Below are 25,687 nucleotides of genomic sequence, written 5' to 3' on the forward strand. Positions count from 1 at the left end.
TAACCCTTATTTGGCGGTAAACCATATTAGTAGGCCTACATCTTATAGGCCGAGGGGGGAAAGGCACGCTGCGCGTTATACTTTTAAAAACAGACAGATAAAAGGCTACACACTTAGCATTAAACATCCAGAGTGTCTGTATAAAATTTTACATTATTTAATATACATGAACGAATATTATAGACACAAAATATATTAATATAGGCTAGTTTTAAATCTTATTAGATGATCACACTATCACAGTACTGCATTTTGGGATAAAATACGCACCCCTTGTGAGAAAGGTGGAAGTGTTGTGTAGCGTAGGCCTATGTCTGTGACTGTGTATGTACGAGCTATGAATCCCTTCATTTTCACTCAGCAGGGTCATGTGATCGATGATTGGGGCAGGAGGCACTTGTGTCTTGGTGAATATGTTAGTACAGCGTGATTGTTCTCCCATGTCTCACAGTTCATTATACATACTGTTTATCTGTGTTTTCGAAAACTGAATTCTAGTGCTGGGCACCAGAGGGTCATTTTGTTTGCTTTGAGGTTTGTTACCGTATATTTCCCCATTGACTTCCGAGGCAGCTTTAGTAGACGCTAATGTATGTGTGTGTGTGTTTCCAGTGTTACATAAGACAGATCGTTTCAACCTTGAAATCTTTATCTTTTCACATGCTCTTGAGGTTAAAACTAAGATGACGCTCATACCTCATAAAGCCATAAAGTAAAACGCACAAACGCTCCACAGACCTGTAGATGGCGTTGGGTACCAACGCATCCTCCCCTCTCTCCAGCGCCAAGTGGAATGCTGAGAGAGAGAGAGAGAGAGAGAGAGAGAGAGAGAGGACTGCGTTACACCATCGTAGGCCAGGCTGCTCAGTCTACCGCTGCAGTCACGCTCTCTCCCTTCCCGTGCCGTCGCAGCCAATACTATTCTCACCTCAATGCACTGGCGGAGCGCGCTCTCAGGAGAGCCTGTGCACAACGCGGGAGGTATGCACATCAGCAGCCGGCGAGGCACCGAGGGTCCTTCTACTACTGGCTGCACGCAGACCCGGTAGGATAAGACAATGAAATAGCCCGCTTTAACTTCCAATGACAATTTCTATGTTCCTTTAGGGAGGGGTCAGGCATCTTTAGTTTGCCTTTATTTTTTATTTCGGTAAGCTGTTGCGTTAGATGTTTGCTTCTTTTACTACAAAATGGGAGCAAAAATGGGCTACAAAGAAGAACCAACTATACAATATCGTTAAACTGCACAGTTTAACAGTCACAAATCGACTTCACTTGGACAAGTGTGGATGAAGAGGGCGGGTGCCTTGATTTAAACATTTTATGTTGGTACTTTTGCCCGAATTGGAATTATACCAATGGAGAAGGCGACGCAGCCACAGCCTCTGCCCCAGCTGACAATGTCCAAGAGCGCAGAAAGTCCGGCGGAGGACATATCTAAGCTATCGGACGAGGATCTGCTGAAGTGGAGCAAGGAAGACCTTGTGCGGAGACTCAGAAGAGCAGAGGCCGATAAAATGAGTATCATTTTGGACCACGGGAACCTGATCCGTGAGGTCAACCGCAGCCTCCAGCTGCACCTGAACGAAATCAGGGGACTGAAGGTAAGTCGCGCCCTGAACGCTTCAAGGAGATAGTGCATATGAGCATAAAATGAAAGCACACCGCAACTTTATTTCGCACTCTAAAGCGCAGGTGATGTAATGTAAAACTATGTATTTTGCAGCACTACCATAGCCCCCTTAGACTCTGACATCATGAAGTTTTGCTATTGAGTCCAGCAGTCCGAAACAATACATATAAACCAACGTGTAAACTGAAAAATGTACGCATAGCCATATCTGAAAACGTACGTGTGTGTATTGAATATTTATTCAATTTCATGAGTTGTGCTTAATATTTTAAGTATGACATATGAGACGGCTTGAAAGCCGAGGTAAGGGGAATATTTAAACCACTAAATTGTGCTAAACGTGGCGAATGATTACCAGTAAACCAGACTTCAGCCAAGACTATGGCACACCTGTTTTTTGCAAGCTTTACCTTATGAACATGGAGGAGACCTCTGATTTTTAAATACATTGGTAGGGAAATATGTTCAGCTGACAACATAGTCTAAAGAAGTGGATTTGTAACCAGCAAATAGCATGGTCAAATTATACGATGATACTTTCCTTAGTAAGTTACTTAGGTAAATATCAAGCCCTGTAAATGGATAATGTGTATAATATAATTTATATAAGTATCTATGTAGTTGTCAACCGGTTTTTCACTGTTTATCCTCTAATAACAAGAATATCAATAATGATATGTTAGACATGTGGTAGAGCTGCAGAAGAATAATTACAAATTCTATACTCTATATATATTTTGTTGGTAGCAATATGTAGCCCAGCGTAAAGAATGAATCATTTCTCTCACAATGACGTTTTGGTGTATTCTTTATTATTTTCAAGGGTTGAGACTTACAAGAAAGATTTTCAGTGGACACACCCCTCTTTGCGAAATTTTACTTAATGCCGTGTGACTAATGGAGAGAACATGAAAGAACTAACGGTCACTTACAAATGCACTCGTCTGGGGAGGTGATTTAAGGACCCACGTTTTAAAGCCGAGGTTCATTAGAGAAGGGGGCAGTGAGAGGAAGATGAAGCGCTTTGGATCTTTGACAAATTTGTAAGACCAAAAGCCAATACATTTCAGCTAATTAGACAGCCTGCGACTGAGGGCTCCAAGTGCTGGCTCTAAGTCTAACACAAAGTTAACTGGAGCTGAAGGCGGATGAAAGGACTCGACATCAGAGCAGATTGTCAGGATGCAGACGAAAGCCATGACGTGTCATGCACTGACAGTCTCTGGTGCTCACAAACACTCTTGATATACCATTATCGTAGCTTACCTTCATAGCTTGCCCAAAGAGAATTTTATGAACCTGTTATTGATAAACTATGTGTGCAGAAAGTAAAGTTAATATGGGGTAATGAAGGGATGAGCTGTAACATTACATGCTGAAATGTGTTATAAACTGATAAACTGATATAAGGTGTAGGTTTACCTGTTTGGTGGTAAAACTGATATTTACACCCTGTTTCTTGTCACCATTTTTTGTTGCAATGAAGGACATCAACCAGAAGCTACAGGAGGACAACCAGGAGCTGCGGGACCTTTGCTGCTTCCTGGACGATGACCGGCAGAAAGGGAAGCGGGTGTCGCGGGAGTGGCAGCGTCTGGGCCGCTACAGCGCCAGCATCATGCGCAAGGAGGTGACGCTCTATCTGCAGCGGCTCAAGGAGCTGGAGCTGCGCCAGGAGGAAGTGATCAAGGAGAACCTGGAGCTCAAGGAGCTGTGCCTCATGCTGGACGAGGAGAGGGGCGGCGGAGGCGGCGGGGGCGGCGGCGGAGCGGGCGGCGGGGCCGCCGGGGTCGCCGGCTGCCGGAACTCCATCGACAGCCAGAGCAGCCTGCTCGTGCCGGGGGCGGGGCTGCTGCGGGATGTGGGAGACGGCAGCAGCACGTCCAGCGCAGGGAGCACAGACAGCCCCGACCACCTGCACCACAAGCAGCAGCTCCTGGCCGGCCCCGCCGTGGGAGGGAGCCCCGACCACCTGCAGAAGCCCAGGGTCGGGCCGGGGGGAGAGGGGAGCAGTCCCGAGCATCCTGGCAGGCTCAGGAGCACCAGCCTGGACTACCCTCTAGCCCTGCCCCCTCCCTGCAGGCCCCGATGCGGCTCCATCTCCAGCCCTGACCACAAGTCCCTCCGCGGCCCCAGCCCGGAAAAGCACGGCAAGGGCTTGGGCAGGAGAAGCCCCGAGCAGCATCCCAAGCACAGCCCGGAGATCCAGGCCCAGAAGTACCTGCTCGGGTCCGGGCAGGGGAGCCCGGAGCTCTTTCAGAAGCACAGGGGCAGCATAGGGAGCGGATGCGGGAGTCCTGAGCCCAAACAGGGTTTGGCCGGAACGCCTGATCACCTCCCGAGGGGTCGCATCGGGGGCGGCAGCCCGGAGCCTCTGAGGCACCAGTACAGCGCCAGTGCTGACCATGTGAAGTTCGGCAGCCCTGGCAGGGAGGTGGTTCAGAGGAGGCCGGCGGGAGATGAGCTGTCACCCCACCACCGGAGCCTCTACAATGGCATGAATGGTGGGTCTGGCGGTAGGCCTGGCGCTGATTGAAGCCCAGCTGACAGGGCCACGCTTCATGCCTTTCCATCACATGCTATCCCCCAGGGAGGTCAGATTTCCCCCAGGGTGTCAGGGGTCACTGCAGGTGGCACAGCTGAGCTCCCAGAGCAGCTATAGTCACAGACCCATGAGCGCAAGCAAATAGGAAGGAAGGCAGGCAGGCATACTTACATTTGTCACTAAAGCTTACTTGCTACAAAGGCTTGTAGAATTCCTTAAAAAGGAAAAAAAAGGTGTACATTTAATTTATTCTATAAAAGGAACACAATGTTAAGCCAGAAAATCAATGTGGCTACGCCATTAAGGTCCATTATAGCAAATTAACAGCTAGACTAAAACTTGTTTCACACACTTTTAAACATATCACAGTATAATTGATTTTACAGCCAGTTTTATAGCCCAGTTCACCATGTTATTGGAGGTTTAAAAGAGGATTGGAACAGGATTTTGAGATTCTCATTTCCAGCTGAACCCATCTCCTCCAAAGCACACAAAAGTACGATTAGCTGAGACATCCTCAATGCCCAGCTATTAAACTATTCTGCAGGTCCATTTTCCCAACTATGGTGTGGCTTTAGCTGGTCATTTTGTAGATCAGCATGGTGAGGATGTTGGGAAAATAAAAATATGAAAGTATTAGCCGGGCCTGTGTTGTCAACCCCTACAGTGGCTGGTAATGATTTTCCAGGAGAAAAATGCTGAGTGGTTCAGTTGGCTATAGCCACAGGACATATTCCTGGAGGTGAACTATCGTATTTGCCCTCCCTCATGATAAAAGAAAAACAGCGGTGTTTTTCATTTACAGCTAATTCCCTTGGAATGTCAGAGAATGTGGTTTTTCCAAGTAGCCAGATTTCATTTCTGCCATTTCCTTTGAAATACAAAGTATGTTATTCACAACGACTGAAAAGAAAAAGCTATTTGCTTAATACCTAATTTGAATACACTTCAAATTATAGTAGCAGAACTATGCAAGGAAAATTTCAAAATGAGCTTAATTGTTTTGATTGTTGTTAGTTTTTGATACAGCAAGTGCTCTGTGAAAAGGTACGCTCATTTAAAGCTTGCATAGTACTAAAAGCCACTTTAATTAGAGGTGTGACAGATACTTGAATAGAATACTAAAAATAAATAGCAGGTGAGTTGAAATGGTGTTGTCACGAGTGTAGTTCCCATTCACTTGCCTTCACCTGGGGGATGAAGAGAGGGGAACCTGGGAGCCTGCTGCTCATATACCTCTCTGGTACAAGAAACGTAGAATGGGAGCTGCTGGTGTAAAGCACTGGTCTTCCCCTTGTAACGATAGTGAGAAAATTCATCAGATTGGCTGTCTGTCCCAGGGTTAACCCCACACAGGCATTCACCGTCCATTGACCTGTTGGCCTGTCTCATTTTTTACTTGCAATGTTTCATATGAGCTCTGTGGCACCGGTACCAGAGTGTGTTCTTAGTGGGATTTTTAATATCTTTCAGTTCACAACCGAGACCCATGGTTGTTATTGCTATAAAAAGTTTCAGCTGTGCTATTCAGGAGGTTTGTAGATGAGGTCTTGTCATTGTGTTATTGGGCCTTTAATTTTTTAAAGCTATGAACCCATAGATTGATATCTGGAGAAGAGGCCTGACAGACAGACATAATATTGAATACAAAAACAGAGGTAGAAGAGAGTCCAGTGGTAGCTGATACACTGTTCATGTGTGTATGGCCTTCTACAGTCAGTCCAGAGGCAGAGGCATTTTTGACTTGCAAATTGAAGCCATATCAAAAGGGGCAGTGCTGTAGCTACCAGGCCTTCCCCTGATTGATTATCCCGTAAGAGGTTTTGGTGGAATTATTGCATTTTTGTTTTTCAGAAATTGTGTTCCCATTTAGAAAGCTATTGTCCCTGAAAGCAAACAACTCCTGGATTTTGACAACTGTTGCACTGATAAATACTGTACTGTGTAATTTCATGCATTGAAATTGCTGTGTCATGACGCAAACCAAGATCGTGTTAAATTCTGGATATTTTAAAGCAGAACAAGTCGTGAATCTTACAGCTTCAAGCTTCTGCTAAGAGGCCTTAATCAAGGCCGGCTGTGTTCTTGTGCACAAGCATTGCTGACTTTAAAGCAGTGTGGCTAATTTCAGCTTTTGTATTTCACTTGAGGAGCACTTACCTTTGTGTGATATTATTCCCCCCAACAAAGTGTACCTTTAAAATTAAATTCATTTTAGGCTTGCTTTGTGTGGGTCAAAGAGGGAGTTTGTTCAGTTAGCACCCAGGGAAGTTCTTTAAGTTAATTAAACTCACAGAAGGCTGGACTTGCTAAGTATTTATAAGTTAGCCCTGTAAGCACCATTTACTTGCCTTTCTTTATTTTGTAAGTACATAAAAATGAACATAAAATCAAATCAAAATGAAAGGCAAAAATATTTTCATGCTCCAATTTGATGTGCATGTTAAATGATAAATTGTAAGATGTGTGGTTTGTGTTAATTCTAACAAGGAAGCATTGAAATGTCACATTTAAGTACGGTGGTTTCTTTTGACTGGATACTGTTAATGGATCATGGAAAATACTAAGAAAATCATATTGCCTAAACCTATTGCACATAGTGGTCATTGCAAGTCTTGTGTAGACTTGACATCCGCTAGTAATTTTACAGTCTGGAAAAAAGTCTGCGTGTAATCGTGTTTGCGGCTTTGGAAATCACATGTTCGGCATATTGGCTTAAGCTGCTCTGAAGACTCGGAAGGAAAAGTCAGAGAAAAACATCATGGGAGTGTGTTAGCCTCACGCTACGTTAGCGCAACAGCACATTTGCTTCTTTTAAAATGCCAGTGATGTAATGGGTTTGTAAACACCTCTGAGGTGAGCTGTGCAGAATTCTGGCACTTTTAGATGAAAGCGATCAGAGGAAGGGCTCAGGAGAGGAGATGTGGCTGAAAACACAGACCCAGTCCTCTCAGTGACGTGCTTTCTCAGGCCAGGGAAGCTTGTGGCCAGACAGGGCTGTATCTCTGCTGCTCTGCTCGACAGTGACCTTGAAAAATACTCCCATTTGATGCCTAATCTAAATATAGAATTGAGGCCAATAGCTTCTCTGATTGTATATTATAAGATGCCCCTTTTCATTCTCTGTCTGTGAAGAAAATTCCAACAATAATAGTCTGTCAATCACAGAGCAAACAGCACTGTTAAAAAATGCAACACATTTGCGATGGAAATGGGACTTAAGCAGGGACCCCTCTTGTTGTTCAGGCCTTGTGTTGTTTTTTTTTTTCTTTTCTTTTTGCATTCCATGGCTGATATGACAGCATATTGTTTTGGCTGCAGTAATTTGATTTTGGAGATTGAGCACTTTTCATTCAGTGGAAATACCTTTCAGCTCCTTTACTGCAGTGCTATTTTCCTTTACCTTAGAATATCTTGTGGCTGGTTTCGAGCTGACTGAAACCACAACCATAGTCCTGCTCGTGAGAACAATGCACAAATCAACAGCATGAACACAAACTTGCACAGTTAATTCAGTATTATTTTATTAAATAAAGGAGTGTTGTTAACGATGACAAACAAAAGCCAGAAATGGATATGTTATGACTGCTACATTTTATAACCAGTAAATCTGTGTGATTTAGCCCTGTGGACTTAGTCATATGCATTTGTTGTGTTCAGTGACTTATTGGTCGAATACATGTGTCTAAATGGATGTGGCATTTATATGCAGGGCAGCAGTTCTAAACCCAGTTACCAGTGAGGGCCACGTGTGTGACCCATATTGTGCCATGTGCTGTATGTCTCACCCTCCCTTTTTACCACTCAGTCTTACAAATGCTTGGTAAATAGGGTTGTAATGTAGTACAGATTAATGTGCTGCTGCTGTTGCCCTGCGGCGCTGGCTTTTCATGGAAGTTATCTCCTCATCTGTGGTAGCTGGCATTAGCTAATATAAATGGGCACCATAAACATTTCGTCAAGGGAAGCCCAAGTATTATGCTGCAAAGCAATGCATTCTCCTTCTGAGAGGCGTTTTCAGGAGAATGGTCAATTCCTCACCTGTCATGCAATACGCATTTTTGAACATACAGAAATGCAAAGGTATATGGATGCGTTTGTTTGCAATCTGCCTTGTCAGTACATTCTCAGTAAGCTAGGTAATGTTAATGGCTAGTGTTATCCTATGAATAACATAGCATGTTAAAGCAGTTAACATATTTAACAGTGTTGGGCTCTTCGCCTCCTAATTTAAAATCCAAGTCAGGGATAATTGTCTATTTTTGGTAAAAACATAATTTATACAAGATCACATACAGTAAAGCATTGACATGTAACTGTCATGTATTATTTAATGTAATGTAAAAGGTTAGAAAGCTGAAATCACTATTTTACCTTCATCTTATCTAGGAAAGGACATGTTACAAATGTTTATTATTATATACAGACTGTATTATTAGTAGTGATATGTCTAGTGAGCCATTTACAATTAATTCATGTATTTTACTGTCAGTTTCAGAGCCACACCCATTTTTTCCATTCATGTGATCTCCACTTTTAATATGCTACAATTTATTGTTGGGTAAGATTGATCAGTAAACCACATTATTTTTAACCATTGATTGCAAGGTATCGAGTTATATAAAACATATAATACATGATATTGAAATGATATTCTAAAAACAGGGCTAATAAATGAGAAAAATGCACCAAGAATGAGTGTAACTCCATCAGACTAGTAACATTAGCATTGTTACTAGCTAGACTAATGATCTGTGAACACTGACAGGAATGTGCATCAGAGCACACCCGCCAATATAATACTTACATGGAATGTAACACACAGGGAATATTTTTTTGTCCTGTGACATGCCAGGTATTGCAGTCAGATGTAACTAGCTCATATCTGAAACTCCATGTCAGTCAACCATATCAACCTCAAACTGGATTCAAGCCACAGCTGGTACTGCGTCAAACTGGTTTGTGACCCGAGCTGGACAGAGTGTAAATTCCACTTTTGTGTGAAGCTCAACACTTTCTGCTGTTTGTTGCCCTCATGCTATATTTCCTACTTGTTCCAAATGTCGGTGCTGTTAGAGAACTAGAATATTTTCATAGTAATAGAGTATTATTAATAAACAATTGACAGGTGTGAGTGCTCTCTTTGGTTAGTGCTACTATGTGGTGATCTGAAGATCATCAGTCAGTGTCTATGATGAAGGCATTGTGGATACTTCACAGATAGGGTCATGTTAGGTTGAAGTACAGAATGAATCAACACATGCGGATGCTGCCAGCATTAGCACCATTGAAATGGATAAGTTGAGATACGATATGATTCCATAACCACCGCCGGTAGTATTTTTCACTATTTTTATTCCTTGACCTTGAGAGCCAATGAGAACCTCATAATGTTATAAAATACTTTGCTGTGGCGGGAAGCTGCCTGGTTTTAGTGGCACAAATGAGGTTTAACTGTTGAAGGTATCGAATTAGAATGGATTACCATTATGTTATGTCGGGAAGCAGCAGATGTGGCTGGCCGTTTTTAAAGTACCTGCTTTCTGAATCAGACCTGCATTAATATTTGGACTGTGTTCAGAGGTGATAAAAAGCCAAGCAGATTCGTCATTGTGAGCTGTCAGCATCAGCCCTGCAGTTGATGCCTTTGATGGTACTGAGGGTATAGAACGTCATCTTGTCCCTGCTCATTCAAGTAAGCACATTTTACTTGGATTGCTGTAGAGAAATATGTAAACTTGCACAGTGAGAAGAAAAGATTAGTACTCCTGCAGCCGGCTACTCTAATTCAGACTGAAAGGGAGTGCTTCTCACACAGCATTGTGGATAAGTCTACAAGTGATGCATGGGGATGTCGCGAGTTAAGTCATTTTCTCGAGAGGATGGATGAATTCTGTTGATGAGCGTGGAATTTTAATTTAACATAAGAAAGGAAGGATAAGGTTATAAGCACAGGGGTACCAGGAGCCTGTGGGCTATATCATCCATATCCGTGATTCATTGTTAACAACAACAACAATAATAGAGACCAGAGACTAAAATGAGTTTTTTTTTTTACATTTTATAGACGTTATCTTTCTGTGTGAAGGTTCACAATGAAACATCAATAATCTTCCATAATCCCCGCGACAGAACATGAGTATTTTCCATCAATGTCTTGACATGCTCTGTCCCTTGGGTGTGAAAAGCTGCTGCTGGTCAGATTATGTCTGAATGTTTGATTTATTTAAAAAGGAGACCATATAAGTAAATAAAAAAACAGTAAGCCATTTGTTTTGGCAGCACTGCCACACTGCTTGTAGATATGCTGTTGATGAATTTTAATATTGTCTCTGAACTAAAACCTGGAGTAAAGAAATTTTTCCAGAGTCCCGAGTCTTTTTCTTCAAAGTAATGGGGGAAAAGATGACTTGAAGAATCAAATGTGAATTACACCAGTGAAGCAGTGATGCCTGAAAGTTATGAAAATATAAAATGTTAAGGTAAAATGTTGAAGGAAATGGAAAAGTATCAGCTGTGGAATTATCAGATGCTCTTACTAAGCATTAGATCCTCTTACATTTCTCACACTGGTCCTCCTGTCAGACTGCCATCTTCCTCTTTCTGATTGGCTAAGATAAAAGCCATCCTTTTTAAGGCTTATGTGAAAACGTCAGGGGACCCTTATCTCCACCCAAAGCTTCCACTTATTCTTGAGGAGTTATCAAAGCAGTTTCCGTCACTGTCCTCATTGTAGGTGAGGCCTGGCTTTGGCTTATGTTCTATTTTCCTACAACCATGGTCTCAATCTCTTCCTGGTGCAGCAGGATTGGTTCAGCATTGAATGCAGGCTCTCCAGAAAGCCTGGGAGTGGCCAGGTAGCCATTCAGGAAGGATGTTACTTAGTCTGGTGGAGCATCATTTTCTGGAGCACAGATTACAGCGAGTACAAGACTAAATCTCCAACCCCTGCTCTTAAACATTATTAAAGTCAAACAATGTCATGTTAACCTGGAAAACAATGTTGCTTTCTAGCGCTACAGTCGCAGTTATTCCAGTGTGACATGATTGGAATGGCCATATTGATGCATCAAACTGAGTTTTCCCCATGGAATTTTTAAACTGTCCCTCATTGTAAGTGGACGTTTTTATGAGCAGACTCTGTTCCAGTTTCACTGGGATTTAGCAGTCATAGTATGCAAATGTATACCGTGCATGCATATGCATGCAAGGCACAAAGGATCCGCAGCCGGCAGCATTAGGAACTCGCATCCTCCCTGATTGAATATGCAGGACTCTGACCTCAGCTTGACTGTGCTGTGAGCCTGGAGAAGAGGGTTCTGGCCTCATGTTGAGATAAATGCTGATGCATCAGAGCCTGGCAGACAGTGAGGTGACTTAGAGGTGGGACGCCGGTGCAAATAAAAACACTGTGTGCGTACAAGAGGTGCACCCACACCCTGGTGGACACCGGACATTTAATTGGAATGTCACCATACAGTTACATGTCCTGTTTCATTTTCACAGCTCTGTGTAGTAGGTGAGGTTGGAGGTAATTTGACGCATGTGTTTCAGTTTAATAAAAGCGGACGCCCAATGGAAAAGTCGTACCCAGTGCATAATGCATTTGTGGTCATATCTGGTTCTGGCTCACAAAAGCAAGTAAGCAATAGGAGTTAGATGAGGAATTAAGCATTCATATTATTTTTCCATATGAATCTCTTCCAATTGTAAGCTACTGCAAATTCTAATCAAAGGTTTGGTCTGCCTCATTACCAAAATGCATGAGTCCTGTGGGCAGAGGATTCTGCTGAATAGCCTGGCCTTTTGTGTTTAACACAGAAATGTGACACTGTGTTGAAAATAATAACAATAATAATGCCGGCAATAATCAGAAATGGTGCATGAAATTCTCTCAGCAGCATTCACATAGAATCCTATTTTCCTATTATCTTTGGCAGGTTAAATTGCTAATACAGAGAGCACGGACAGAAAATGATTATTTTCATTTACTTGGTGTTTTGCTTTTTGTGTTTTATTAGTTTGGCTGTGAAATATTGTGCTGGATTAAATTGAAGGCCATTTATTTCTGGGCAAGAAAATGTTGTTTAGCAACAGGTTTGAGTGGAGAAAAAGTGGTGTAGAGAAGTGAACATGCCTGTTGGTCACAATGTAATGTGTGTGTGTGTGTGTGTGTGTTTGTTCATGTGTGCACGCATTCAGGTGTGACTGCGTATTGTCCCTGCAGGGCCTGGGTTAGCTATCTTTTGGGCTGTTGAGGTTATGGTGTGGTGTGGGCAACAACAGATGGTTTCTCTCACTTCTGAGAGCATACATGCATATACAAGAAGACTCTGGATGGAGCGACTCAAAAGGGGGAGAACATGAGAGAAGACCTCTCACACTGCACTGTCTGCAGTTTTGTCTTGGTAGAACCTGTTGAAGTCCAATAGTTGCATTCAAGCAGAAAATTTATTTCTGCAGTTGTGTGTCGTGAGCTAACTGAGCTACGCGTTCATTTTCGCGGCTGCTGGTGTGACAGCAGGGATGTTGATGTGATGTGGTGCACTTTTCTTTGCAGTATCTTAAGACCTCTTGCAACAGAAAATCCTGATCATTAGTCAGTTACCAGTATCTTAGCAGAACATTTCCATTCACAAGATTCACATAAACCCAAAAAAAACATCTATCCAGCTGCAAAAGTTTTCAGCTTAAGCTTCAGATGATCATAAAACACTACCCTGCGGTTAAAATAATGAATATAGACCATTATGATGCATGTTACATGTTACATGTTATTGCATTCATATGCCTACCAAAGGGGTATTTTCCAGTACATGAGGCATAATTATATATCTGAATGGCTAAATTAGGGTCTTCAGAAAGATTGTGGTACAGGCCTAACTAAGAAGAAATACGTATACTGAGGACTCTGTACAAAGGCGAATCAAGTGAGATAGCAGCTAATGGCATTGTCACATTATTTTCACTTCTATAAATAATGAGCCACAGTAGGAAACTAGCGAGCTCCGCCTCTGTCTGACGGAGTGATCTCAGGTACATAATGCGCAAATAATGCACATTTAATTTTACTGTTGCGAGGAAAATTGAGTGGTGCAGCTAGAGTGCACGGGGCAATCACAGTGCAGCCGTGCGACCCATCGGTTGCAGCGCAGCGTTAATGGAGCTGTAATACTCCATGTGCAAAATCAACAACTGGCTCGAGCAAACGAGCGCAGCTCACAACCTGAAAGTCGTCAAAACGTCCGTTCGGGTTCTCAGTGGCCTCACTGGCGCACGTGGCTGGACAGTGTAATATGGAGCGTGGCTGTGGCACCTCGCCTGTTTTTAGCTTGCTCTTGGGGCTGCATGGTGGAGCCGTTCGTTTTCTTTAGGAATGAGTGAATGGAGACAGGGCTGGATGCCGCTGACAGAAGAATGCTGCGCAGAAATCTGGGTCCATTGAAACAAAGATGGGCAGCTACTAAACAGTAAAACAGTGGGGTGAAATGACAGCAGGCAACAAGTCAGTTTTTTCCACCCGGGGGGGAGGGGTGGGGCGAGGGTGGAAGGGACAGCTTGAGCCAAATGAGCACTGACCCGGAGCCCTGGAGTATGTGAGCATGACTGCAGAAGGAATATCAGCTGCAGACACGTAAGCTCAGGGAAGACAGGGAAGCAGAGCTCGGTGGAGTCCGATGAAAAATTAGCCGGTGATGTAAGAGGAGTTGGGGAAAAAAAGCAATTGCAGGTGATAAGAAGGCCCATCAAAATGAGCTGTGAAAATCAGTGTAACTTGGGGTGGCAGAGCTAAAAAGCCGTCACAGTCACTGTATGGCAGTGACCATGCCGTGCCTGCCCTAATCACAGGGGTCAGAGACCATTAATATGAGGTGTCCTTTGTCCTTGCCTCAAAGAGGAATTCATGCATACCCACTCTGTGCTTCTGTGCCCAAACACTCCACTCATTTTTCTCTACTCCTCGGCAAAGTGGTTCTTTGGCAGCTTCATAAGCCATATTAACATGTTGTGAGGTTTGTATGCAGACAAGTTATGATTTAATACACTTGCCTAAAAACAGAATTATTATTTTAATTATGATGTTTTGTGAAATATATTGTACTGTTTGATAAATCTTGCGCTCAAAATAATCACATATTTGTCTTGTGCATTCATTATGCTGGGGGTCACATGACAGTAAAAATGCTATTGCTTGTTTGCAAACAACATTTATTCCAATGCCTGGTTTTCCATCCTTCAGTCTAAAATATATTTTATTGTCCATTGTATTCCATTTATTAAAATGTGGCCGCTTGTATGTGGCCATCAATTTATATCTTAAAGATTGCTTTCAGTGAAGCTAACAGGAGAGAGCTTATCAACAGCCAACTATTTAGAATAAGCAAATTGGTTCAACCAGAGGTTTATGTTATGGGGTTTCTTATAAAGTAACAGAGTATAAAAAGTATATGGATGGCACAAGACAATGTGTTTTATATGTTGAAACCAGTTCCCATATTGTCCAGATTATTGTGGTTCCTCTGGTCTGAAATCACAGCATTTTCAGTAATGGGGTAAACAGCACCTGCTTGTCTTCCCAGTGGAGCTGACATTTTCCTCAGCAGCATAAGGAAAAGATCGAGGAACTTGCAACATCCCCCCCCCCCCTCCTGAGCTCAGGTTGCAGTGTTTCCTGTAGTTATTTTTAGAGTGTGCCTCAGAACGAGATGAGATTTCAGCTCTGAAAGCAGCGCTAGGGAGTGGAAAGACTGACGGAGGAAGATATCGTAGCAGTGCGACGGTTCAGTACAGTGTGCATCTTCAGTCACACCCCTTTAAGCCTTCACAGGCGTTCTGGGGTCCAGCAAACAGAAAAGGAAGGGAGTTACGTGGCATTCACCTGCGATTGTAGGTGGTCTTCATTAATCCACTTCTGCACAGGTCTACTTTGCGGCTTGTTTCTGTTTCTGAGCTAAAAGACAAAACTCATTTACTGTAAGATGCCTTTAAATGCCTCTGTGTTTTAGTTTAGAAGAATCCTCATCCTGGCGTGATCTGTGTCTGCATTGTGTTTAAAAGTGATTTAGAGTTCTGCTTTTTGTACCCCATGGAGTGTTCCTTTCAGCTCTTCTCCTTTGATGGCTGTGACGTGCTCTGCTGAAACAAGCCTCACCTTTCATTCACAGCTTGCCATGCCTTGCAGATGAAAAGCAATGGCATTACCCTGGTTCCTTTGTGTGTTTAGACCAGGTCCCTTTTTTACAACTCCTGGACCAATCTGACAAAGGGTGTTTGGTAATCCCTCTTGTTTTGACATGGCTGTGTTAAATTTAGCAATTCTGGATTTTCTTGCTTCACTGTTCCTTTTTGGAGAGGGGGTGGGGGGGGGGGGGGGGGCGGAGAAAGCTGTTGCAGTCAGTTCTGTGGCACAGAGCTCATAATGAATTCTCACAGCTAGGTCAGTGGAACAGGCTCTCAACCGTGAGGACATTACCGTGATGTAATTTTTAGGACTGAGAGCTCTCTGAACGCTCTCCACCTGTGCTTAGTAATCTGTCATATTCCAGCCCTTCCCTTGTAGAGGAGAGCTAAATCACACCTGCTTTGCTGGGCTGCCTGCAACAGAACCCATCATTGCTTGACCCCTGTGAGAACTAGGTGTGAACAAGGAGGGCTACTGAGATCTTTCTGGGTAAAAACCGTGGAAATGATATAAGAAGAATCCTTTTGAGTGGGACGAGAGCGTAAATCCATAGGCACTTTGTAAAACCTCTTGTGTCTTGTCTTCTTGTTACTCAATGCTTTTTTGACTATTTTTTCCTCTTTTCTGAATTGTCTCCCTTGATTTGTTCATTTCACATTGCAGAAATGGCTATAATCACATAAAACAATATCCGACTGTTACAGCCCCCACTGTCTCCATGTGAATTCCTCCTTGCTAAGTTATAGAATATCTGATTTCTGTTGTGTTGCCTGGCAATATCTACCTTGCCAGTGTAGAAGTCTCTCCAGTACTTATGGATCTACTCAGACACCCCCTCACGTAATTGTTTGAATTCTGAAATCCTGATACAGATACACAAAGCAAACACAGCTTATTGTATCACATCCTTACTGAGTCGTCTCATGCAGGTGACCCTTGGTTTTGCAGCCGTATAATGCAGCTCTGACCTCGGGTGCTATTTCAGTGGGTTTGGATTATGGAGCACTTGGCCATCACTGTTGCTGATGCTATGAGTGCATGGTAATGTAATTGCTCTTTTTCATTGTCCAGTTATCATAGGTGGCAGGGCTTTTTACTTCCAGGTTTGTTGTCGTATAGCTATCATATGTTTCATGCAGGGAGAGCCAACAAAGTAGGGCAACATCTGCTGTTCCGATTCTGATTAGCATTGCAATTTTTTTTTTTTTTTTACGTTTTCTCTATAGTATTTTTAGCCAAGAATGCCTTACATATTAATTGGTGCGCGTGCTTCCAGGCAACTGACAAACTCCTGACCGCTGTCAGCCGTGCCAGCGCAACCTTTAGAAAAGAGAACAACACACAGCCTCAACTGACAATGAGGCTGACGTGTGTGGGCGTTTATTTTATTTTATTTTTTTTTCAGACACCGGCGAAAGTTCTATTTTTAACAGCTTTATTTATTTATTCATTGGGAATTAGAGGCACGAGAATGAGAGTCTCCCAGCAGCATGCAGAGTGAGAGAATATGTATTCCCCCCCCCCCCCACCACCACCACCACCTTCCCCCGCGTGACTCCAACATGCGTGTGATCGCTGAAAAATAGGCCACTCTGCTGTAATCCACACGTAATGACGACAGCGTAGTGTGCTCACATGCGTGTGTACCCTTTGATGTCCGCAGAAAGAGAGATGTAGCGCCGCCGTTTCAAAGGGCGCCGCGTTCTCCCTTGATTCAAGCCGACAGTGAAGCGTAGCGGGAGCCTCGCGGATCCAGAAGGCTGGAGCGGACGCGAGGTCCTTGCTGTGGCCCGCTGTGAACGCCTCCTCTGTCTCTCAGCGGGGCTCTTGGGCCTCGGGCAGCACCGGGACGCCTACGCTGTTAGGTGGCTGTACACCTGTACGCTTCAGAACCCACGCTTGAGTCACCGACACGAGTACCTCTGAAAGGACCTGCCAGATCGGAGAGGCGGGAGAAAAAATGTTCAGGGCTGGGCAATTCAACATGTGGAACTTTTTGAATGGAAAGAATTTTTTAAGCATTTCTGGCAGTTTCGCATTTGATGTGTCAGTGCTGATTTTTCAGACCTCTCATTTAACTGACAAATAGATAAGGAACGTAATAATGTATATAATAGCAGCAACTATTGCTGGCCACTGTGTTCATGTAGAGATACCGAGACCCTATTCAGCTTATTTAGGGTGTTCTCTTTGTTGGATATGCACAGGGCTTATTAAAACACCTCTGTTGCCCTTGACAAGGGAATACTGTGTGGATGCCCTTGTCAAGGGTAACAGAACGGCTTAAATTGCAAGAGCAGTAAAAAGCACACAGAGTAGGCGGAGTCATTGCACACATAGGTTGTGACTTTCTACCCTGCGGGCATTTAGAACACGAAACACAGAGCAGAGGACCTACGTGGTGCGGGGGATGGAGAGAGCAGTTGGGGGGGATGGGTTAACCATAGCTCTTCCAAATTTACAAGGCCTGTCATGGCCCTGTGTTTAAAGATATATAAAAATTCACCCCTGCGGGTTCCCAGGTACATACATAAAAGAATAAAAGTATAAGGTCGATGATTAATGCCTTTGCCCGACCTCCCAGAGCAGGCATTTTTTTTTTCCATCTCTAGGACACCTGCTCTTACCACATGCTTATGGGAAGATTTATACAGCAGGGCTACTCAGCCCTGTCTTCAAGTCATTAATATCTGTAACACACCCCAAAAAACTACGTTTTAAGGTAGAGTAAGTGCACATAAAAGCTAAAGATGACAGGAAGCTCCTCTGAAGACTTGCAAGAACTGCGTCGGAAGCTGGTGCAGCACCATGAGCAGAATTTACAGCTTTTTAGATGGAGACAGGATGATACATATCAGTTAGAACCTGTTTCGAATTTAAGCCATCAATGAAACACGTAACGAGTAAATAATGAAAAGCTGCGATGGTATTATTACATTGCATTAGCTTAGCGGATGCTCTTATTCAGAGCAACTGGTAAAGCTTACAGTTTTTCCATGTGATCCGTTTATGCAACTGGATATTTATTGAGACAATTCAGGGCAAGTGCCTTGCCCAAGGACTCATCAGCAGTGCCCCCCCTGGGGAATCGCACCACCTTCCTTTTGGTTACAAGCCCTGCTCCTTCCCACCTCACTGCGCTGGTGACATTGTATGCAAATAAGCCACAGTGAGGTGGTGAGCTGCAGCCCCAAGGCAAAGCTGTAGCATGAATACATCTGACAAAAGTATTTTGGGCAACCACACGCCACATACCCTCGGTGACAGGCAACCACTGTGGAGGAAGCAATTACCTCCACGTCACATTCCCCTGTAATAACGCCTGACCTTTCACGCAAGGAATGTATAATCCTTTGTGAAATAACTAAGAGGGGCCACTTGTCTAAACCCCTATAGTCATTATCACCTGTTAGAGAAGCCAGTGGAGCCCGCTAGGGGAATTGAATGTTGAGAAGAAAATCAGGTGTGAATGAATGTGATTTTCAGGGTCCTTCATTAGGACTAATTACATGGAAATCTCCGGTAGGAGTGAGGAAGGGAGACCCACCATTTATCTGCTCTCCTTCCGGCTTGCCATAGCTATACCAAACTGTGGAGTGCCTCTGTGCCTTCACCAGTACAGGAGAGAAGGGAATCCCAGGCAATCTGTGGATATCTCTGAGAGTAAATATCATTGGTGTCATATGTTGTGCACCGTGTGTGTAGCTTGACAATGCATCTGACAGCGCTTTATAGTAAAAGTCACTAAGCTGCTTATCTGATGAAGTAAATTAATATGTTTTAAAAAAAAAAAAAACTGACTTCCGTATACACCCTGAATGCACCTGGGCTTTTAAAATTGAAACCTATACTGTACCCATTTACTCATGTTGAGATATCATGTGTTGCCATTTAGTCAGCGTGGGTGAAAATCATACGGGGGAGTGCAGCCAGGGCGGTCCGTTTGTGGCAGCTGATGTGCAATGGTAGTTTGCGTTTACTGGAAGGAAAGCTGTGGACAAACTTACCATTTCAATAGCTTCAGCTCCCAGGTGTCCTTGTGTTTTCCTAATAATCTGAATTTTTGATGTTGCAGATTTCTGACGATTTGAGCGGGCTTGATGTGAAATTACACCACATCCATCAACATACACCAGCTTTTAAAGAAATTAATAAAGGGAATGGCATAAAACTATGTCCGCAGTTAAATGGTTTGATTTCCTAATTAAAGGTAGTGTAAAAACCCACAACAGATGCCATATTTGCTTTTCACGATGAAATGAAGGAGACTACAGAAACAGGCAGACTTGACTTTGGCTTCAGATAAAAAAGTAGACATTCTACTGTTTGCTTCATGGCAAGGTAGCAGTATTAACTGTTTGAAAAGAAAGAATGTTGAGGCTTGTTGTTTCTGTGCTGTTTGTGTTGAAGGCCATGGAATGGGTTGAAGAGAGCCATCTGAATTCTTGCATTGTATGGTAGCTTGGTTGCCTGGAATGGCAGTGTAGTCATAGCGACAGAGACGTCACAAAAAGTCATTTCTAACGTGATTGGACGAATCCTTAACTCTCAGCTGAGTTCATGTGCAGTCATATGAGCCCTGGAAATGATTGTGGGTGAGGCACCCATCTTGGCCAATGAGGCGAAGGTGCAATGTGGAGTAGGTTTACGGCACCTGCATTTCGAAGCAGAGCTTTGTCAACCGTCTCTCTGGTTAATGGAAAGGGAATAGAATGGACGGCTGTCTGGCTTTTTCAGGCAGGCAGCCTATGCTCCATGCCAGAAGAGTATCGGGAATAGGGAGGACCGATGAAACTGCACTCCAGACCTCTTCTGCTATTGTAATGCAGCTGCACATAGATCAGTACTCAAGAGCAATTCTGCATAGGCCACATAGGTCAGTAAAAAGTACCTCATTAGTCGATGAGTAAATATACAAGTTAAGCATTGTTTTATTTTAATGAAGACAATGTTACAGAGAGTCCTTTAAGCATTTGAGTGCACTGTTAACAACTAATTGCTACTGTCCTAGTCCCTGATGTTATTTAATTGACTGTGTTTCCTCACCTTAAAGTGTAACAATTAACCTTTGCTGCTAGACTGAATTCAGTCACGGATGATTTTCACTGGAGAAGTGTCTTTATTCTGTTCACAGTGCAGTAAGCCTCTCAGCTGTGACACCAGCTACGATTCATGCAGTGGCCACCTCCAGCCAGATTCTTACTCTCAAGTGTTTTATTTCTTTCTGTGATCACCACGACACAAAGGCCAAGGGACTAGTGCAACCACTTGAGTTCTTTCTCAGCCGTCTGCTGTTGTGAGCTCACACAAGTCGTTCACATCAACCCATAACAGTCGGGATACTGTGGCAGATCATTTTCTCGAGGGAGCACAAATGAGAAGGCACTTGACGTGCAACCAAAGAAGACCGCTATGTGCTTTTCTGCCTGCATGTTTAAATCAATCCTGGTCTGGCTTGTTTTTTTTTTTTCCTTCAGATGCTCTGAATAATTAATGTTGCAGGTTTCTGAAAAGCTGAGTGGCTTGATGTGAAATCACATGGCGATCGATCTGCTGAGCCCCACCCTCGGTAAACAGAGAGGCATGCGCGCGAAAGTATGCGTGCGCGCATCTGGCCCGTCGTCTGCTCCTCTGGCACGGTGCGGACCTGACACACGGAAGACGCTTCTCCACACCGCATTTGCTGTGCCTCACCTCTGGTTGCTGGCTCCTCGACACTAGGAGGGAAGGTGAAAGCGAAGACGAGGCTTCTCTCTGACTGTGAGAAAAAAAAAGCGTCATGTTTGTGGGAAGCAGATGGAAAAGCCAGACAGATCTGTTAGCTGGCATCTGAGGGCTGATGGAGCTCTGGTGGCTGTCACCGGTGCCTCTATAACACAGATTGAAATAGGCGAGGAAATTCCGCCTCAAGATGTTGGCGTTGTGGGCAGAATTACGACCCCATCATCACATCACTTATTGCACTGGCTTTCCCTTTCTTTTTTGTGTAAACCTGCTTTTTAAAAATGCATTCCCATCAATATTGATGCATTGAACTATTATGATTAGGAAAAAGGCTTTGCTTGGACTCATTATTGTAATTGAACACAATAAATTGAAAGGCATAGCAAACAAATCAAGCAGAAAATTAGTAGGTCTAAGCAGTAATGCAAAGTAATGGTGGCCATGTTAATCAGGGCTAATTTGGATGTAGCTGCCCAGGTATCTGTTAGCTCCTGTTACGGTCGTTTCCAATCCTTTTAGCTGCGAATGGAGGAACAAGATGTAGTCATGGTAGTGTCACACTTTCACTGAGTAAGTGACACGGGCGGTGACGTGTTACCACTATCGCAGTCGCAGCTGTTGAGCCGTGCCTTTTTGGTTCTTGCTTCCTACTGTGTATCCACACCGATGCTGTGCACATCACCACCATCACAGCTTATTAGAAAGCGGATGCTTGTACTTAATTAACCTGATTAATGGGAACCGTCAGGGGTTGCCCTGTGCGGTGATTGCATGTTAGGGTTTTAACTATGTGTGCTATGAATGTTATGTTTTTGTCTCTGAATGGTGCATTATGTTAAAAAAATGTACAGGTAAAGTACTCAGTAGAATTTGTCATTATACAACATACCCGTGGTATCCTCTGAGGACATTCCAAATAATCTGGTTCGGCAAATGCTTTGCATTCTTCTCTTGGTATTACCTTATGCCAAAACTGTATGGCACATAGATAACTCTAAAGCTCATGTGCTGTATATCATGATAGCGTGTAGTTAACACCCTTGCAGACACCTGTGACCCACAGCCCTGTTTCACATTTATTAATGGACATCTCTGCAAAGCATCTTTTATCAGTACATTTTGTGTGACCCCTGACCTTGTGGTGTCTCACTGGCTTGTCTTCTTTTTACAGCTTTGATATCAGCTGGCTGTTGCACCACCAACTGTAGAAGTGTAAAGCTTTGGGACAGGTAAGCATCAATGTAAAGGAGGGCCCTTACAAATGCATCCTGCACAACTATTAAGCATTGTATGGAATATCACAATAATTGGACCTGTCTTTGTAAGAGGCTTTCTTGGGCAATGCTGGTGTATGTTAGCTCACGTTACATAAACTTACGGTATGTTAATGCTGGTTTGTGATAGTTTGTGAATAGAGAGTAGTGTTGAATTGCAGAAATAATGCCATGCTCATTGTTTTATTGGTTCATTTTTTAAAATTTTATTATCTGCATGGCATCACCTGAGTTGCACGAATTTCACAATAAGTACATTAACAGCTTGAGTGAGCAGCAAGCGTTCAGCACGAGACGAGAATAGGGCGGCGTGAGAGCATTTATAGAACCTGGGAGGCAACTGTGTGTGGTGTGCAGTGCAGCGAAATAAGTGCAATTCAGAGGGATAATATGGAATGACGTCTGCAGGGACACAATGAACACAAGCTGAAACCACACATGCACAGTGCATCAGACATCCTGCCTGCGGAACCCCCCCTGCCGGACCCCCAACAGCTGTAATCTATTTATAGCCTGAGTGGCTCTTAGCATACTGACATATCCCATACTGTATCATTTCAAAGTTTACAAGCTAATCTATACAACAGAACGGGTTGTACTCCTGTATGCCTTCACAAGCCCAAAATAAATGAAACCAACACTTACACCCCCACCCCTGAGGGGATGAGGGAGGTGCTCATGTACTTATTTTATTGCATTCATGCTCAATTCATACACCAAATACACAAACTGATAGGACGCTTTCAATGCCTAGGCAATTCTGCAACCAAATTACTGCTTTTGGCCCTAAACCACTGTTATGAATGCAGGGAAGCGCTGCTCTGAATCCAGTCATCATTAGTAAACACCATAGTGCTAATATACTTAATTTTTATCAAAATGCAAATGAACTTGCCCAGAGCCCCTCCGCTGAGTACCACCACTGAGAATGTTAAATCACCACAACGCACATTTTAGCTGGAGGCGTTACCAAAGGTATTGAAAGCCAGAGGGCACAATGCACAACTTTGCTTGAAATAGTGTTGTCTTTGGCATGGCTGTGAGGTGAGAAGAATGCTCTGGAGAAATTTGTTGAAGTTTGGAGACGTTTGGAGATGATTTTATGTAGTTTTATAGAAACTGATGTAACTGCTCCAGTTATTTTTGGTATCCAGAAAAAAAAAACCAACTGGGATTCTTTCTTAGCAAAATTGATATTTGAGTCACTGTAAATGAAACTGCTTTGAAATAATGAAAATTGTGTACACTTCGTATTCCTGACATTATAAGCTGATATTTAAAGTTATGGTTAAATAGATAACCGTAAAATGGAGCCTTGTGACCTTGAAATAGAGGAGGTTAAAAAACTCTATTTGAAATTCAAATTGCTCTCACCCTGTTTTTAGCAAGAGCATCGGTTTAAATAAAGGTCACCTATTTGCTGCTTATCCTTTTTTATTTAATTGTGTCTAATATGGTGGCATTGCCTTTGTAACCTTAATGTGCTTCACAAGTAATTATGACAAAACCGATTTCCAATCTGCATCGTATTATCAGAATGATTTAATGTAGGCCTTTCTGCCTCTCTTTGTTCAGAGGAGGCAATGTGAAATTCAGATAGTGCTGCCACATTAGATGCTATCAAGTTGAAAGGGAACCAGCTGTTAATGGGCGATCTGTTCAAACTGACACGCCTGTATCCAAATCAAATCAATGCTTTTCACCACTTTGTCATTAAAAATGTGGTCTAGACTACGTTTCACGTTTCACGTTTCAAAGGGTCATCCAGCTTGAAGTTTGCAAGCTTTCGCTAATTGGAAAAATGATTGCTTGCTGGAAAAATGGCTACTGTTGCTGTGAAGCTATAAATACATGAGCCCACATGTATTTTTGGCAAACTTGTTTTGATTTGCCATGATGACTCTTCCCTTCAGTTGAATTTCTGAAGGTTCATTCGTCTAGTTTCAAAGAGTGAGTAAGGGGGGCGGGTCCTAGCCTACAAGGTGTGCGGAATACCTGGTTGTCAAAATTGCAAAGCAAGGCTAAGCTTATAAAGTGAGAGCTGGAGGTCACCCGATTCATCACCCCTCTCTTAAATCTGGTTCAGGCAGGATGAGTGAATGGGCAGGTTAATATTTAATGACTCAAAGGCAGCAAATTCATCCCTTGGGATATTGAAGTTCCCCTTCTCAATTTTGCAGCTGAGCACAGAATGTATATGTATATGTGTCCGTGTGTGTGTGTGTGTGTGTGTGTGTGTGTGTGTATATATATATATATATATGGAGAGAGAGAGAGAGAGAGAGAAAGGATAAAGGGAAAATATGAAGTAATCATACCAATAAGTTTACTGTGAGCAGGACTGCAATATTACACCTCAAAGGCAACACAAACAGTACAAATGACACTTGTATTTTGAGTTCTGGTAGCTCCCCACGTCTCCTGACTAGGAAATGCATAAGCACTGGGCCTCTCTCCCTGTGGGAAAAAGATAAGGGAGCCAAAGGATTGATTCCACCCTGGCTGGAGTTTCAGGAACATGTGGTCTGTCACGAATCTTTTTTACCTTGACTTATGGTAATTAACATCTAGTACCCCCCCATAACTCTCTTTCTCAGTGGAAACAGTCCTTAAGAAATGAAACTCTGTTTTCCTTTTTTTGTTCACAGCTTTGATGCATCTTCTTGACCACAGCCTTGCCTGGAGGATTGCGGAGTGATTTCCCACTGGCCCTTGGAGTTGTTGGTGAACCTCTCCCACCCCTCTGAATTACGCATCAACGTCTAGAAGTACCCAACCATGGCGACCTGGCCCTGCTCTCACCGGGCCTAGCCTTCATACCTCTCTTATATTTCATTTCTACATATCAAAAACCTGGTATCACCGCCGTTTTGCTAGAAGGACTAAATCCATGAGACTGCCAAGCGGATGTGAGCGAGATATGGGATCCTCTCTGCCAACAAAATAGTGCCCTACCTCCCGTGAATAGGAAAGCACCGAAAAAATAAATACAGGGGGACACAGAAAACAATCAGCCCTATTGTTTACAGCTACGAGTCGACAGGAGTGATTATCTGCGGGCTAATTCATCTTCAGCCCCCCTCCGCTCCCACCTCCATCCCCCCAACTAACTCTCTCTCCTCCCTCTCTGTCCTGCTCTCTCACCCCTCCTCCTTCTAGTTCTGTGGGAATTCATAATTTCTGAGTGGTGATGAGACCAAAATAATACTCCTCTAAAACCCAGACAGTGCTCCATTCTCTCCTGGTGTATAAGCATTGCTTTCCGCTGAGGATATCAAATAACTCCCATTCAATTCATCTGTTGGTGACAGGACAGAATAGCAGCTCCT

General features: G+C 43.3%; 1 protein-coding gene across 1 annotated transcript; it reads left to right on the forward strand.

Moving 5' to 3' along the window:
• Positions 1-1,143: 1,143 nt before the first annotated feature.
• On the forward strand, positions 1,144-25,687 carry LOC118772426 (coiled-coil domain-containing protein 85A-like). Its single transcript, XM_036520737.1, has 4 exons — positions 1,144-1,604; positions 3,120-4,137; positions 22,256-22,313; positions 25,007-25,687. Exons 1-4 carry the CDS (start codon positions 1,359-1,361, stop codon positions 25,023-25,025), a joined length of 1,341 nt encoding a protein of 446 aa, XP_036376630.1. The 5' UTR covers positions 1,144-1,358; the 3' UTR covers positions 25,026-25,687.

Source organism: Megalops cyprinoides, chromosome 1 (assembly GCF_013368585.1).
Source record: "Megalops cyprinoides isolate fMegCyp1 chromosome 1, fMegCyp1.pri, whole genome shotgun sequence".
NCBI lineage: Eukaryota > Metazoa > Chordata > Actinopteri > Elopiformes > Megalopidae > Megalops > Megalops cyprinoides.